The sequence below is a fragment of the Aquarana catesbeiana genome, linkage group LG07 (assembly GCF_042186555.1).
Source record: "Aquarana catesbeiana isolate 2022-GZ linkage group LG07, ASM4218655v1, whole genome shotgun sequence".
In the NCBI taxonomy this organism is placed as follows: domain Eukaryota; kingdom Metazoa; phylum Chordata; class Amphibia; order Anura; family Ranidae; genus Aquarana; species Aquarana catesbeiana.
Window position 1 is genome coordinate 113934237 of NC_133330.1, and position 17815 is coordinate 113952051.

The 17815-nt window shown below is 45.7% G+C and overlaps 1 protein-coding gene across 1 annotated transcript in view; it reads right to left on the reverse strand.

The window, feature by feature from the left end:
• The window catches only part of ADSL (adenylosuccinate lyase), a 700044-nt gene that overhangs the window by 45406 nt on the left and 636823 nt on the right, over positions 1-17815 (reverse strand). Inside the window, exon 12 of the mRNA XM_073592652.1 lies at positions 10999-11175. Within this exon, the coding sequence (XP_073448753.1) occupies positions 10999-11175 (177 nt within the window). The remainder of the gene's footprint in view (positions 1-10998; positions 11176-17815) is intronic.

Below are 17815 nucleotides of genomic sequence, written 5' to 3' on the forward strand. Positions count from 1 at the left end.
CTCCATGCTTGCGCACAGAAGTGAACGCATTCGCAAGTCGTGTAAATATGTAAACAGCATTGGCACCACACAGCATCACTGCAAACGTTAGAGTGAGAGCAATAATTCTAGCGCTAGACCTCCTCTGCAACTCTAAACCAGTAACATGTAAAGGCATTTAAAGCGTTGATTTTTAAATACCGTCCTTTGTCGCTATTCCACGAGCGTGTACAATTTTAAAGCGTGACATGTAAGGCATCTATTTACTCAGCGTAACATCATCTTTCACATTTTACAAACACATTGGGGTATATATTCGATTTTTTTTTTTTAATTCATTAACCACATGCCGACCAGCCGCCGCAATTGTACTGCGGCAGAATGGCACGCCTGGGCGAAACGACGTTATGCAACGTTGCTTCGCCCTGTGGCCACTAGGGGGAGTGCGTACGCCCCCCTGCTCACTTTCCGAGCCGATGCAAGTGCCCGGCGGTCTTGATCACCTCCGGGCTCCCACGATCGCTCGGGGCACACAGAGAACCCGGAACAGAGTATGAACAGCGATCTGTTAGCTTCCCTGCACAGTCCCCATCCCCCTTCAGTTAGAACACAAACTAGGACACACATTAACCCCTTCACTGTCCCCTAGTGTTAACCCCTTCACTGCCAGTGACATTTTTACAGTAATCAATGCATTTTTAATCGCACTGATCGCTGTATTAATGCCAATGGTCCCAAAAATGTGTCAAAATTGTCTGACGTGTCCGCCATAATGTCACAGTCACGATAAAAAAATCGCTGATCGCCGCCATTACTAGTAAAAAAAAAAAAATTATTAAAAATGCCATAAAACTATCCCCATTTTGTAGACGCTATAACTTTTGCGCAAACCAATCAATATACTCTTATTGCGTTTTTTTTTTTACCAAAAATATGTAGAATACGTATTGGCCTAAACTGAGGAAAAAAATATTTTTTTATATATTTTTTGGGGATGTTTATTATAGCAAAAAGTAAAAAATAATGCGTTATTTTCAAAATTGTCGCTCTTTTTTTGTTTATAGCGCAAAAAATAAAAAACCGCAGAGGTGATCAAATACCACCAAAAGAAAGCTCTATTTGTGGGAAAAAAAGGACGTCAATTTTGTTTGGGAGCCACGTCGCACGACCGTGCAATTGTCAGTTAAAGCGACGCAGTGCCGAATCGCAAAAAGTGCTCTGGTCTTTGGCCAGCCAAATGGTCCAGGGCTGAAGCGGTTAAAGTGTATTTTTCCCCTCCAAAAAATTGGATTTTTTACTTACCATAAAATCCGTTTCTCTGAGTTCATTGACAGAAACAACCTTCTTATTCAGAACCATAGGGTTATAGCGCCTCTATTAGAGAGTAGGACTAGGCAGAACAAAACACTTGGCCATGCACATGGGCCGTCCTCAGACAGTATATAAACCCCTCCCTGCTCTAGGCATTCAGTTTAGTAGCAAGCAGTAATAGAAGTATCAAAAAAAAAAAAAAAAAAAACTTCATAGAGGGGTGGGTGCTGTGTCTGTCAATGAACTCAGAGAAAAGGATTTTACGGTAAGTAAAAAATCCTATTTTCTCATTTGTTCATTGACAGACACAGCCTTCTTATTCAGAACCATAGGAACGTCCCAAAGCAGTGCCAAATATGAGGGGTGGTACAACGAAAATTCCCAAGGCTAACACAAGAGCCATCCAGGTAACAAGAGCTTCACACAGGACCAGCTGGACCCCAACCTGAAGGCTACCCCTTTAAGAGGGAATAGACCCTCCAAACAGCAGCCTGCAAAAACTTGCAGCCAAAAGGAGGCATCCACAGATGCCATCCCATCCACTTCGTAGACTTGTGAACAAGTACACCGATGACCAGTGGTTGCCTTGCAAACTTGCACAATGGACACATGATGACAGAAGGCCCGAGAAGCACTAAGCGCCCAAAAAGAATGCGCCTTAACAAGGAAGGATGCACCCGATCACTGACCGAATAGCCCTCCATCCAGAGGGTCGCAGATAAAAAAAAAAAAAAGACAACTCCTTTCTTGGCCCGTCCGCAAAAACCCATTCAGGGCTGATAAGACAAATTCCTTGGAAAGTGCTGACCAGGAACACAAGAAAGGCAACACAATGTCCTTATTCAAATGGAAATCCAAGGACGGAACTCTGTAAAAAGGGCCAAAGCACCACCTTAACCCGGGTAAGGTGAATGACAAAATAACACCACCCTTTTTGACACCCTGTGAGTGGAGGTGATGGCCACCAAGAGGCCACCTTCTGAGACAGATAAACTAGTGGAATCTCCCGAATATTCTGAGAGAGAGAGAGATAGAGAGGCTTCTGGAGAACCAAAATCACCAAGATCAGATCCCACGGCGGTAGAAGAAACCACACTGGTGGAAACAGACGTCTAACCCCTGGAATAAAAAAGGTACGCACCAGGAAGTGCGAGACCAGGAGACGCTGAAGAAGACCACCCAGGCTGACACCTGGGCCACGATGGTACTCAAGGCCCCTTCCTTCTCATCCCCCCATCCGCAGTGTTGGAAACTGCAGCACCTGGCCCATCACAGCCAGGCCGTTAATAACCAACGATTCTAAAGCAGGATGGAAGAAGGGTCTTTGGGGCAGTAGGTCCTTCCTGAGAGGCAGTCGCCAAGGAACGCTGGCGACTGGCCGCACCCGGTCGGCGTACCCAGACCACTGGGACCCATCCCGAGCCAAAAGAACGAGCGGAATCCCCGCAGCCTTGATCCTGCCAAAAAGCCACAGCAGAGGCTGGAGAGGAGGAAAGGCATAATGCAAACATGGGTCACTAGAACCACCAGAAGATCCCGTGACCTTGCCAAAAACCTTGGTACCGTCCTGTTGAGCCAGGATGCAAAACAGATCTACCTCAGGCGTGCCCCCAACGGAGCCAAATATGATGAAACACGGTCCAGTGAAGGGCCCACCCCATGGTCCAACCCTAACCAACTGAGGTATCCGTTTTACAGTATTCTACTCCTGGAAAGCGTACGCCAGAATGGGCCGGAACGAGACGCTCTGCCCACCGGAGGATACTGGCAACAGTCAATTTTGGCCCGCCTTGGTGAAGGACATAAGCCACCGCCGTTGCCTTGTCCGACTGGATCCGTACTGGGAGCCCCCGAGGTCCAGGATCTTACTTGGTAGTCCGGATTCCACTAACGTCCGACGACCCTGAGCAGAGCTCAGTCCCAGGACCTCTCTCCACCCAGGCAGACAGGCATTGGTGGTCACCCTGTTCAATACAAGGGGAGAAAGGATTTACCCCACCGAAGAACTGGAGAGCGAAGCCATCAGACTAGGGAGACTCTGGTTTCCTGACTCAGCCGAATCCGATTGTCCAGAGACCTTGGGTATTTGTCCCATTATGCCAGGATCTCCCCGAAGGGAGCTTATATGGAACTGTGCAAATGGAATCACCTCAAAAAAATAGATACCATCGAACCCAACACCCACATGCAGATCCGCAGGAGCCCACCTGCCGGACAGTAAGTGAAAAAACGCAGTCTGCAACTTCCGGAGTATTGTCTGGGAGAAGAACACGCTGGCCAGAGCTGAAGCCCGGCCCGGGTCAGGCTCAGATAATCCAATGATCTGGCAGGGCCAAGCATATTTCCGATAGTATAGACTCCACTGAAATCAGACAAGGTTTGTATAAGAATTACGTTGCTCCTCAGAGTAGTCGATGAGTCGGAAAAGAAGATCGTCCAGGCAGTCCAGGATCGCAAACCTCCACCGACGTAACCATGCCACATCCGGGGCCAACACCCCGTGAACACCCGAGGAGCGGTGGCCAGACCCAAAGGGGCAACACCACACGCTCATAATGCTCCACACCCACAGCAAAAAACGGAGGAAGTGCTGGAGTCGGGCACATGACAGAATGCGTAAGTAGCATTCGTGATGTCGATAGAAGTCAGAAAGTCACCATGATGGAGTGCCACCGCTGTGTGGACAGACTCCATCCTGAACTACTGTACCCCCCACACGGCAGGCCAAGGCCTTGAGGTCCAGAATTAGATGCACCATGCCCTCCATCCTGTAGACTGAACAGGTTTGAAAAAAACCCCTGAAACTGTTCTCAGCACAGGAACCAGGACCATCACGCTCTACAGCAACGAGGCTTACACAGCCCCCCCACAGAGAACAGCCAGCAGTCTGACAACAAACGCCCTTGGAAGCAAAAAAACTCTTTGGAGGAACACAGCCGGAAAACTATCTTCTAACCGGACAAGATCAAGACGCGACATGATGCCATTCAGGGTCGCCCCCCAAAATACATGTCTCAGCACCACTGAGAAAAACCGAGAGCTCAGCAACCAGGGTAACTGCGGCCAAGCGACATTGCAGACAACTGCAGCACCTGGACCAACAGGTCCGCCAATGGAGCAAAGATGGGGGGATTCTGCTCCCCCTCCAGGTATGTCAGCTGGACCTTTAGAAGCCAGAGATTCCTCTATTGGAACCATGGTTGCCTTGAGCAGCCTAGAGATAGGGGGATCCACTACTGGTGGAACAATCCACTACTGAAGGAGGTACTCCCCAAAGGGGTACCTTACAGCTAGTGTTCTTGGAAACACAAAAAACACATTTTACACTCCTAGTCCTTATGGACAATTTTTTTCAGAATAAGAGGGAAAAGGGAACGCCTTCGCCGTGCAAACGCGCTTATCCAAAGGGATACCGGCCCTCTGCCACAGCCACCGCTGCATCCCCCATCTTGAAAAAAGGTTCCCGCACAGATGCAAATAAGTACGAAAACCAGCGCCCCTCGACCGAGGCCCCGCATAGGGAACACAGACCGAAGCCCCTCAACAGACCCGGGGCCCCTCACAGGGGGGGACAGACCGTGGCCCCCCCACAGGGGGCACCGACCAAGACCCCTCATCGGGGGCACCGACCAAGACCCCTCACAGGGGGAACCCACCAAGGCCCCTCACAGGGGGAACCCACCAAGGTCCCCCACAGCCATGGCCCAGCAGGCCGCAAGAGCCTAAATTTTCGGCTATCTGCCGCGAGCGGGGTGACCGGACCGATCCGTCTGACACAAGCCGCAGCCTAAATTACGGGAGCGGCGTGGCCTCCGCAGCTGGCTCCGGGGCCCACCATGCGGTACCCGGCCGGTAGGCCGCAAAGTCGCGGCCTAAATTTTCGGCTGTCTGCCGAAAGCGGGTGGACTGGACGGATCCATCTGATCCATCTGTAGGCCGCAAAGCCGCGGCCTAAATTATGGAAGCGGTGGCCTCTGCAGCCGGCCCCAGGGCCCCCCGGGCGGTACCCGGCCGGTAGGCTGCAAAGCCGTGGCCTAAATTTTTGGCTGCACGCCGCAAGTGCGCGTCCCCCGGACCCAAAAAGGACAATGGAGGCCTCCGCCGCCCACTCGGGGGCCACCCCCCGGTTATAAGTAATTTTCTAGCAAAAAATACTGGATTTAAACTTGTAAACAAAAAGTTTAAGCCTGGTCTTAAAGTGGTTAACGCAATTGTAAAGTCTAGTTTTTTCTTTTCAATAAAAATAACAAACATGTTATACTTACCTCCTCTGTGCAGTGGACATGCACAGAGCAGCATGGATCCTCCTCTTCTCAGGTCCCTCTTCTGTGCTCTTGGCCCCTCCCTTGTGTTAAACGCCTCCACAACAAGCAGCTTGCTATAGCACCCAAGCTGAGTCACAGCTCCCTGTGTCCATTCAGACATGGAGCTGCGGACCAGGCCGGATGGCTGAGACACTCGTGTACATCGTTGGACAGAGATGGGCCTCAAGTAAGTATTAGGGGGGCTGCTGCACATAGAGGCTTTTTATCTTAAATGCATAGAATGCATTAAGATAAATAACCTTCTGACTTTACAACTCCTTTAATGTCTGTTTGCAACAAAGAAATGGGACAATACGAGTCTTGCATAAGGGGATCCTTACCAGGTTTCGGTATAAGGGCAATAAGTGCCTCTTGCATGGAATCTGGTAGTACCAAAGTTAAAATATAGATTCCTTTAACATCAACAGTTTGGAAACCAGGATTTCACTGTAATGTGTATAGAATTCAAAAGGGAACCCATCAGTACCCGGGGCTTTGGCAGGCTTACATTTGGAAATAGCTACTTCAATTTCCTCCTTGGATAATGTGGTCTCTAGCAATGAAATCTGCTCCTCTGATAAAACAGGAAAGGGAATATTCATATGAGCTAAATATGCCAGAAGTTTGCCAGGGCATTCTCCATGTTCAAATACGCGCTGGCGTGTAAAGAAAAGCTTTTGCCTAGCTTTTATATAGATTAATTGCTCCATTACCCTAGTTTGGAGTTTTAAAAGTGAGAGATTTCTAAGGGAAGGATCTATAAGATATTGGTCTTGAAGATGCACTAGATGAGAACCGGCCTGTTGGAATAGGGATATGCCTGTTTGGCTCCAGAAATGCATGTGGTGAGAAAGAGGCGAGCATGTTTCAAAGTTTCCCATATCACTAATGGAGAGGCTGTGTCCATACTGCTCGTGAAAAAGGAAGTCCATTCCTCACCAAGTGAATCCGGTATTGCGGTCAGCCAAAATGGGTTTAAGTTACATAGTTAGTCAGGTTGAAAAAAGACAAGTCCATCTAGTTCAACCGGGGGGGGGGACCCCATACAATCCCATCAGTTCAGTTTGTCTAATCTTTCCTCATAGCTGAGCGCCTCCATGCAGCTTATCAGTTTGGCTGCCCTTCTCTGTTCTTTCTCCAGTTCCCCAATATCCTTTTTGTGAACTGGTGCCCAAAACAGAACTGCATATTCCAGATTAAGTCTTACTAATGATTTGTACAGGGGCACAATTATATCTTTATCAATATCAATTATATCTCAATACAAGAAAGGATTTGCTTGCTTTGGAAACCGCAATTTAAAACGGAGTTCCAGTCTCCTAGCCAAAATTTTCCTAATTACATCATCGAGATCGATGTTATTCACCATAACAGCTATGGATATTGCTGGCTAAGTGCACATTAGAATTACTTACTATATGCATATTTCTCTTTTCTCCCTTGATTCCCATTGTGGCCATGGAGGATGTGGGCAGCTAAAGCCGGTCTGGCTTAATTTCCTGGATTTCGTGCAGCTGGCTACCCAGCATGCATGTCTCAACCTTGCGCCTGCACAGTAACGACACTGCGAGCGCGCTTTGTTCTGGTTAGGATATCTTGCGATCGTGCCTGCATTGGATGCCGAAGACTTCCGGGATTGATGAAATAGACCTCCAAGGAGTCAACGGGCCAAGCTGATGACGTATTTGCCTAGACGTCTGTGACTAAGTCGGGCTGAAGACTAATAAGAAAAAGGTACTTTCTGAAGAAATTTCACTATATAAGCAGCCAAAAATTACATCACTATGGGTGCACATTACAATGTGGCTAGCTTTAAAAAATGGTGGAACTCTGCTTTAACCTCCCTGGCGGTATGATTATTTTGGATTTTAGGTGCTGAAAGCGGTACAATTATTTTGCATGGAAATTTGGCGTTTTATATTGTAGGTCTGTAATTCTTAACAATAACACACTTAAATCTGTCCAAGCAAGAGTCTAGTAGATATCCCGGGTATGATAAAGTTTGAAACACAAAAACATAAATTATAATATAATAAATAAAAATAAATAATAAAAAAAAAAATTAATAATAAAATAAATTTCCCCACGATTCACTATCGCTCAATCCTGCAAGTGTTCTAATTTACTATCGCTGTTTTCTAGCTGGTCTAAAGCCACTTTTGATGTAAAGGGACACTTTTTGGTTGCTATGGACAATCTCCAGTTTCCAGGCAGAAAGAACAGTATATATAACATAAAACTGCATGCAGGGCATAGGACAAAGCACTGGGGACAAAAGGGATGTGAAATAATTTCATACAGTACTGTAATCTGTAAGATTACAGTACTGTATGTGTTATGATTTTACAATTATTTGAATTTGCTGCCCCCCGTGCGTCGCACCGCTCGCAGGGAACGGAGCCTGGCGCGGAGAGGCTTCGGAGGAGGACAGAGCCCGCAGACACAGCGGGGGACATCGCAGGATCCCGGGGACAAGGTAAGTAAAGCCACACCAGGATCCTGCGATGTAATCCCGAGTGTGGCTCGGGGTTACCGCTAATGGTCCTGAATTTTAACCCAGAGCCACACTCGGGAAAACCGCCAGGGAGGCTACGTGCCAAAAGGAGTAGGAGGAGCTGTATATACCCTCAGAGTTACCCAATAGGGGGCATGATCAGTTTCTGCCCTTGTTTACTGTCATTCGAAGCCTAGGGACAAGTATTGCATAGAGAATTATAAAGTCAATTCTCTGAAAGTAGAGTGGGTGGAAAAACAGGAAAACGCATTTTGCTGGGGATGCAAAAGTGTCCAAGTGTCTACAAGACCAAAGTCACACAGAAGGTGATTAAATCACGTTTCTAAGGTAGAGGGGGAACAAAAAGAGGACTGAGTGAGGCGATCAAGAGAAAAGGTGAAAGACCATGTTAAAGTCCTCCAATCAGATTGCCGGGATTGAGGCATATTGAGACATAAATGTAAATCTGTCGCTAAGCACATTGAAACTGAAGGGGTGGATATACCAAGCCAGTAGCAACAGGGGATTACCTGAAATAGCCATATGTAAAAAAACATTATGACCCTGAGTATCAGACACAATTGTGGTCAAAAGGCTCAAAGTGCACCAATTTGGTAATGAACACTGAAACTCCCCTGAAGAAGCTAGTATGTGTGGCATGGAACACCCATCCTATCCAGGGTCTCCGCAGTGCTTTCTGCAAATGACCTACCACAGGAGTTTCAACAAGAACAATAATGTCGGCTCGCTGTTTTTTTTTTATTTTCAAAATATTCATTGGAACTTTTGCATAAGTAAAAGAACAAACAATAGTACCAGCGTACCCTTTTCCTCAATACAAATAAGCACACCAAAAAGATGCGTAACAGAATGATACACACAATTCCAATCACAAACTAAAGAAGTCAACAAGCAGTCTTGCGGGGCATTAATCTTTTTCCTAGTGCACCAACCACATAGGTACAAACATTAGAGACCACCCATCTGTCAATAAGCTCTACTGACAGAGCTCAGGACCAACATAATCCTGGGTATCCAGGCACACAGAAATAAGGAAAAGCAACAAAGAAGGTAAAGGAAAGGATGAGGGGAAGAAGGAGAAGGTCCAATCCAGATTCAAAATAGGTAAACCAAATCACAACCACCCCCCCCCAAAAAAAAATGTAATAAACAAACACACAAGAGAGACATGCATACAAGTAGCCCACGGCTATCAAGTCCGTTCAAGTTTTTTGACTGTGTCCTTCAAGATACAAGATAAAACAATATTTTCACGCAACATATTCCAGGTGACTTTTTGCCTAGCCTGCACCAAGGATACAGTAGGCTGTTTCCAGGATTTAGCAAGAGTCATCTTAGCCCCCAGTAAAATGAAAAATATCAGGCATTTATACAGTTAGATATACAGGATACTGGGGTGTTAAGAATAGCTATGTAGGGAGTCTGAGGGACAGACTGTCCTGTCACCCTACAAATCAGGGCAAAGATGCCGTTCCAAAAACCATGTATCCTAGGACATTCCCACCAGATGTAGCACGTTGCCCACGGCATTTGGCACCCCCTGGAGCATAAGGGGAACACTGATGGATACATTTTGGCTAGCAGTCTTGGGTACCAGCGAGTAAGCACCTTCAAATTTGCTTCTACCATGGCTACATTCAGGATACCGGAGAATGACCGTAGGAAACATTTGTGCCATACCTCCAATTCCCTTTCCCCTGCCAGAACCGCACCCCATTCCACCATACAGGGGGACTTGGGAGGAGAGCCTAGTAATAGTCCATAAACAAGGGAGACGCTCCCTCTCTGATCCGCATCTTGAATGCACCATTTTTCATAAGGGGTTATCTGGTAATGGTTTGGCTTAATCGGCCGGAGTGACTGTAGGAAGTGCAAAATTTGAAAAAAACGGAAACTCTGATTGAGGTATTTTGAGAACCTCCACACAGTGATGTAGTGTAAAGGGTCCCCTATGTGTACTAAAATGCCCAATTCTGTACAGCCCCTAATCTAGCCATCACTGAAAGGACTTAATGTCCAAACCCGGAGGGAAATCTGGGTTGTTAAAGACATGCGCTAACGGACAAAAATGAGACACCAAATAGTTATTAACACAGAGCTTATCCCACATAGCCACCAAGTGAGGGAGGGTAGGTACCAAGATGGTTTTACTCTCCGTTCTATATCCTTTTGTTTTTTAGTTATTATTATTGATTTAAATAAAGGTCACCAAATTTCATCCAGCCTACAAGAGACAAAAAGCTTAAAGTGTTTGTAAGGGTTCGTGTTTTTTTTTTTAATAACAAACATATCATACTTACCTCCACTGTGCAGCTCGTTTTGCAGAGTGGCCCCGAACCTCATCTTCTGGGGTCCCCCGGCGTCTCCTCCCCACAGCAGATAACCCCCTAGGAGAAGCGCTCTCCCGAGGGGGTAAACTTGCGGGTGCGCTCCTCAGTCCAGCATTCGCGTCCATAGACACAAATGCCAGACTCGGCCCGCACTCTTGTCATTGGATTTGATTGACAGCAGTAGGAGCTAATGGATGTGCTGCTATTAATCTATCCAATCAGGACATGAGACACCGGCCGGAGCTGGTGTGCTCGTTCCCGTCGCGCAAATTTCGGGGCTCAGGTAAGTATAAGGGGGGCTCGGGGGCCCTGCTGCATTAAAAAATGTTTTTCATCATAATGCATAGAATGCATTAAAGTGAATAACAGCAAGGGTTTACAACCCCTTTAAACCCAGGCTAATTGCCACGTCTGTGCTGTTTAAATCTCAGTTCTACCGCCTTTTGTTCTTCAGTTATTTAAAGGTCACCAAAGGTCATTCAGCCCCCCTACAACATCTAAAAGACATAAAACTGGGAAAAATGGTAGCATACGGAAGACATGCTAATGCTAGGCTCACCTGTTGAGGTGCTCGACCAACAAAGGATTTGGGGTCAAGTAGCTGGTCCAGCTGAGTGTGTATGGGGGCAAAATAGGAGTCAGATTGGATTCTGTTTATCAGGTCATTGTCTCCACCTTCTTGCTTTACTACAACTGCAGCTTGTTGAGACAGCACTCTGATCCGCTCATGGCAGTCCTAACAAATAGAATGGAAAACATTCAATGGACTATCAAAATGTGATCGTGATGGAGCAGATTTATAGAAATGAAAATATCTAACATTAAAAAGAACAGAAATATAGACTAACAATACATGCAAACATATTTGGAGCAGGCAAAACATGCATTACACAAATTATTTCAATTATCTGTGGAGGATACATTGTAGGATAAAATTTTAAGCCGACCCAGAGTTAGGAGATGTTATTTTCTCCACAGACAAAGCTGTTACACTGCCTGGCATCAAAGTATTGGAACAAGAGGATCAATATGACATTCAGAAAACTAGAAAAAAATATTGCAACTGCGCTTCTTTTCTTCTTGTATTCTGCAGCTGCTACTAACGCAGGCCACTCGCTAGTGGAATTTTGTAAAAAAAAAACAACAAAAAAAAACAAAACACAACCCTACCCCACTTAATGAGTCCTCAGTTTTGAAGAAAGCAATGCAGAATAACACAGGAACAGAGGGGAAGGTGGCCTGTGACCTATAATGTACTCCAGTATATGGAATTTGCAGGCAAGTTAAGATTAATTTTATCATAAGTGTACAATACAGGACACAGGCTTCATATTCACAGACCCTGGGATGTCTTCAAGCAATGAATAAGCAGAGTGGGCAATAGCAAGGTAAACTGGTGTGCCAGCAGGCCCAACAATACCAAGGGTCAACACATCCAACCCAAGAGTGATGCTGCAAGAATCTTGCAGACAAAAGCTGCATCTAAAGAAGATTGGATGTCTAACTATTCAAACTTTTAAAAGGTATGAACAAAGGACCAGGTGGTGACAATACAAATCTGGGCAAGAGAGGCTTGATGCTGGAATAACCAGAAGAGATCATCCAAAGTGCATTCTCTAATTGGTTCAAAGGGTGGTTTTTGCAGGGCAGAGAGAACCAGAATGTGGTCCCAAATAAGCAAAGGGTGCTGTAGGGATGATTTGATCAGAGAAACACCTTAAATATAGGTCTTTAGATAGGAAAACAAAGCCAGAGGCTTTTGGAAAATAATGGACAGACCTAAAATCTGTCACTTAAGAGCACTCAAAAAAATTAGCTATGTTATAGCCAGACCAATATTCCCATCTTTTGAGGGTTGCTTATGGACTGCAATGGTACCAGCAAACTGGCAAAAAACATAACGTGGTACCAATAATCAAAAATGGGCAAAGATGTACACTGATCAGCTATGACAATATGACCACCCACCAAAACCCTTGAAGGCATTGACTCCAGTAGACCTCTGAAGGTATGCTGAAGTATCTGGTGTCAGTAGGCGATCCTTTAAGTCAGGGGTTAGCAACTCACCGGCCCGCCAGTGCCCGTGATTAATTCCTAGGCACCCGGCTGGCAGACAAATGGTTGTTGGTTTAAACATGTCATCTGCAAAAGTGTTTGTGTTATATAATAAAAATGCAGCTATATACCTCATTAAGAGCACCTCCCCTCCCCTCCCCTCCTGACCAATGTCATTCTCAGCCCCGCCTGCTGCAATTGTCAGACGAGGAAAATAGAGAGGTGGCAGGTCACGTGAGCGCCGAGAGGTGCTCTTAATGAGGTGTATATAGCTGCATTTTTATTATAGGACACAGACACTTTTGCAGATTGCATTATTAAACAGAATGAATAATAGGTATACAGTCCACAGACATCTCTGTATCCCCCCTGTCCACAGCCACCTCTATACCCCCATAAAAAGGGAAATGGAGGTCATTAGCTCACTATTGAATAGCCGCTACACCATGATAGAGATGTGCCCAATGGTGCAGCGTCCCTTGGTTTGCAGACTCACCAAAACTTAGTGTGGTCTCCGTAAGCTGTATCTTAGAAAAAAAAAAGCAGAGGAAAAGAATATCCTCTAAAAAGGAGCTTCAGACAGACCAAGCCGCTTGAAAAAGGTAAAAATTTATTGCACACAGAAAATTAATTGTACAGATTACAAACACTAGATACCCATCACCAACACTCTGACTCATTTAAAAATAAAGGCAATGTTGTCTAAATAGAAAACAGCTACGTCACATATAGCGCATATATACATCAAATATCCACTATAGAGCTCCCTGATATAGTGCAAAAGGACTGATGGTTAGCTCACGAGTCCCAGTGAGCATCACCATATATGGTATAATCAGCAGTCATTAAGTGCTCAGAAAGGCCCCCCATCTGGGGGATACACAGGAATATTAATGAAATTGGCTGTATACTTGAAGTCCCTGGGATATTGTACAACTAGATATCTTCATGGTATTATAATGAACTGTATAATCCTGTAAAGACGGTGGCATATAATCACTAGTTTGTAAACATTCCAGGTAATCAGTCATTAATAAGACCAAATAGTTACTGAGATAAAGTACAGTCCCAGAAGATAAGCAGCTGAGGATAATGGCCTTAAATCGGAACAGGCATGGTACTGATAAAATTGAAGCAGAATCACATGGACAAATGGTCCGCTCACCCAGCCGTAGGGCACAGAGGACCCAGATACTCAGGCAGATGTCTCCATGGAGGTCCACATGTGACAACAAGTCATGCACTGTATAGGGCTTTAACGACTGGTGTAGTCTTCATGCCTTCTGCCTTCTGTCTCAGCTGGGGGTTCTGCTCTGCGCTGTATAGCGCTGTCGATTTGTCCCAGGCACTGTCCTAGTAGCTAAGCCTAAGATGGCTCCCGCTGGCTTCAAACAGTGTACTGCGCATGCGCCAACGTGACGCTTCATCCGTGACAATAAAGGAGTCACCGTTGTGGTATTAGGTCCGACATGTTTCACCCAATGACATGGGTTTTATCAAGGAAGGGAGTGGTCAGTGGTCAGCATCTATTTACGCTATTCATGTGCAACACATAATTAGTGAAAATGTGCTATTCTCAGAGCTGCCACTAGATATCAGCCTCCCATAGTAAACACCACACACATATTTTACTCTGCCGTTGATCTTGGGCACTTCAGCAGTTATGCAGTCACAGATCAGAAATTTTAAAATGATTTATTTTTACTCTATACTGTGTAGGGATAGGAGGGAAGAATGATACATAGGAAATACCATATGAGATGATATAATATAGATCACAGCAGATAGAGAAAAAGGAGAGCCAATAGTTGGTTCCTGACACAACAGCAAACTATGTGCTTGAAGGATATAAATATATGCCCCATAATAGGGAACAAAAGTTTTCAGCTATCCTTATCGTTCCAGGAAAGGCTGAAGACTGCATTCAGGCCCAGAGGCGCGAGCGTTTTGAGCCTGAATATCCACATTTTTCCTTCTGGAACAGGATGGTATCGAAGTCGCCCCTGCGTGATGGAAAGTTAATGGTATAAATCCCCTTGATGCCAATACCCGCTGAGCTGCTTCCATGGAAATCTGCAAAGCGTAGTGCTAATGGAGACATATCTTTTTTTTTTTTTTTGTTATTCTCCTTAGTGGAGTTCCTTATACTCCTCAAGTGTTCCCCAATGGGAATACAAAGTTGTCTCTTTTACCAATGTAGTATTATTTGCATGGACATTCCAGCAGGTAGATCACTCTGGAAGTCGCACAATTGAGAAATTTATTAATGCGAAAATTAGCATTCCGATTCGCCGATCGGTGAAGACTGCTGTTTTTTCCACAAACCCACACATCTGGCAGTGTCCGCATGCATACATCCCCTTTGGGGGGGGGGGGGTAGATCAATCAACCAGTTCATTGTTTTTCCTCTGGTGTATTCTGCGTGGACTAGAGTGTCCTTATGATTGCGGACTCGTCTGGCAACCAACTGGGGACGAGGTCCCACAATATCAGTTAATATCGGGGATCTTGAGAGTATTCCCCAATGCTTTTGAAGAATATTTTTGACTTGATTCCATTGTGCCCCATAGGTAGTGATTAACCTTAAGGGGATTTTTTGGGGGATAATGTCTTTTGAGTGCATTGCTTGCTAATCAGAAAGTATCCCCTATTCTTCTTCTAGGCCTTCTTACGTGCCCTTTTCAATAACTTATGAGGGTAGCCTCGATCTTTGAATCTAGCAAGCAGCTCCCCTGTCTCTCTGTGGAAATCAACATCACTGGAGCAAATCCTGCCAAGTCGCAGGAACTGGCCCACTGGAATTCCCCTAATCAAATGATCAGGGTGATGACTAGAGGCCTGAAGCAGTGTGTTTGCTGCAGTCGGTTTTCTGAAAGTGCAGGTGGCTATTCTGTTGCCAACTATAGAAATTTTGAAATCCAGAAAAGAGATTTCTGAGAGTCCGCCACATGAGTTAATCTGATATTCCTATCATTTTTATTTAGGACAGAAAGAAACTCATGAAGTTGCTCCTGGCCACCCAGCCACACCATAAAGATGTCATCCATGTACCTCAGCCAGGTAAGTACCCCACTGAGGTACATTGGCATCTGATAGACCATCTCCAGCTCCCAGAGGCCCAGATGGAGGCACGCGTATGATGGAGCCCAAGGTGTTTCCATAGCCGTGTCTCTGATCTGCTGATAATATCCCTCTAGGAACTGGAAATAGTTATTGGTTAAGGCGAGCTCCAAGAGCTCCAGAATGAACTCATTTTGTGCTGCAAAGTTAGGATATGCCCTGAAGCCCCAGTCATGGGGTATCGATGTGTACAAGGATTCCACGTCGATACCCACGAGTAGGGCCTGCAGTCTGGTGGGCACATCACAGGTATCCCGCACATAGGATGGTAAAGAGGTGACCAGGGTTTTAATAAACCCATCCACATATCCGCCCACTCTCTCCAAAGGGCCCTTTATCGCCAAAACAATGGGTCTGCCGGGTGGATTTGTGAGGGATTTGTGTGGTTTCGGGATTATATAGAAGGTGGGATTGTTATATTCACTCACCCTCAGATATTCCCGTTCCTTCTTGTTCAGTAAATTTGCTTCATGGGCAAAAGATAATTGTTGGTTAACCTTAGCAGTCATAGCAGGAAGGGGGTTTTGTGACTGTTTTTTATAGGTGAAAAGATCACCCAGCTGTCAGAAAACTTATTTTCCATATATATTACCTGACAGTAAAACCACGTTATCCCCCTTATCACTGCTCTTGACCTTTAGGTCCCCTGCGCTCTCCAACTCAGACAGTGCCCTGCACTCCTCACTGGATAAGTTATCTGGGCCCTGTCTCGACCAGTCATTTTTGTTAAGATCGTCTTTGACAAGGTCAAGAAAGAGCCTCATACAGTGATGCTTGTATATAGGGGGCAATATGCTTGTATATAGCTACACATACTGCAGCTGCTGGCTTTTAAAAATAGGACACTTACCTGTCCTGGAGTCCAGCGACGTCGGCACCGCAGCTAATGTTTCCATCAGCTGTTGGGTGCTGCCTCCGTCATTGCGGGTAAGGGAACCCCGACAATGTAGCCTTACGGCTTCACGCCGGGAACCCTACTGCACATGCCTGAGGCCCCGCTCCTCTCTCCTACTGGCCCGGCGACAGAGGAAGGAGGGGAGAGCCCCGTGGTGATGTCATGGGCCATGGCATGGACTCCCGGAAGTGGGTACAGGATACCCGTCAAGGACAGGTATCCTGTCCCCTCTCCCCCCAAAAAATGCCAATTGTGGCACCGGAGGGGAAGAGGAGACAAATGAGCGGAAGTTCCACTTTTGGGTGGAACTCCGATTTAAGTTGTGAGAGGGTTTTGTCCTGGGACCGATTCTGTTAGATTTGTTCATAGACTATATATAGGTGGAGTAAATGGTTAAATTTTGGTGTTTGCTGATGATACAAAGTTAAGCATGGCAATAACTTCACAACAGGATATAGCAATTTTACAAGAATATCTTGATAAAATGGGGGGATGGGTAGCTATTTGGAAAATGAGGCTTAACCACTTACGGACCACCCGCCGTCGTTATATGTCAGTACTTTGAAGAGGAATACCGCTTTTATGGCAGCAACTAGCTGCTTAACCCCGATATCCTCTTCTTCAGCGGGTGGTCCGCTTTCAGATAAAAGTGGTCTCAGCGGTGGATTCGCCGCAAGATCACTTCCGTCTGGGGGGCCCTCTCCCACCGCACTCTGGTGCCCTCAGCCGCTTACCGGAGCCACCAGCAGCAGCGGAGGCAATCGGGTCCTCTTCCGTGCTAAGTATGGAGCTGAGTGAGGGGAAGATGGCCCCCACCCGGCTCCATACCAATGCAGGGCAGAAGCGACGTCAAAACGTCACTTCCGCCCATAGCACTTAAAGCAACATTTTTATTTTTTCAAGCTACTTTTTTTTTTGCTCGTTAGTGTAAATATGAGATCTGAGGTCTTTTTGACCCCAGATCTCATATTTAAGAGGTCCTCTGTCATGCTTTTTTTTTCTATTACAAGGAATGTTTACATTCTTTGTAATAGGAATAAAAGTGACATTTTTTTTTTTTAAGGAACAGCGTAAAAATAAAAAAGGTAAAATAAATAAGAAAAAAAAATTAAAATTTTAAAAGCGCCCCGTCCTGCCGAGCTCGCGTGCAGAAGCAAACGCATATTTGAGTAGCGCCCGCATATGAAAACGGTGTTCAAACCACACATGTGAGGTATCACCACGATCGTTAGAGCAAAAGCAATAATTCTAGCCCTAGACCTCCTCTATTAATTAAAACATGCAACCTGTAGAATTTTTTAAATGT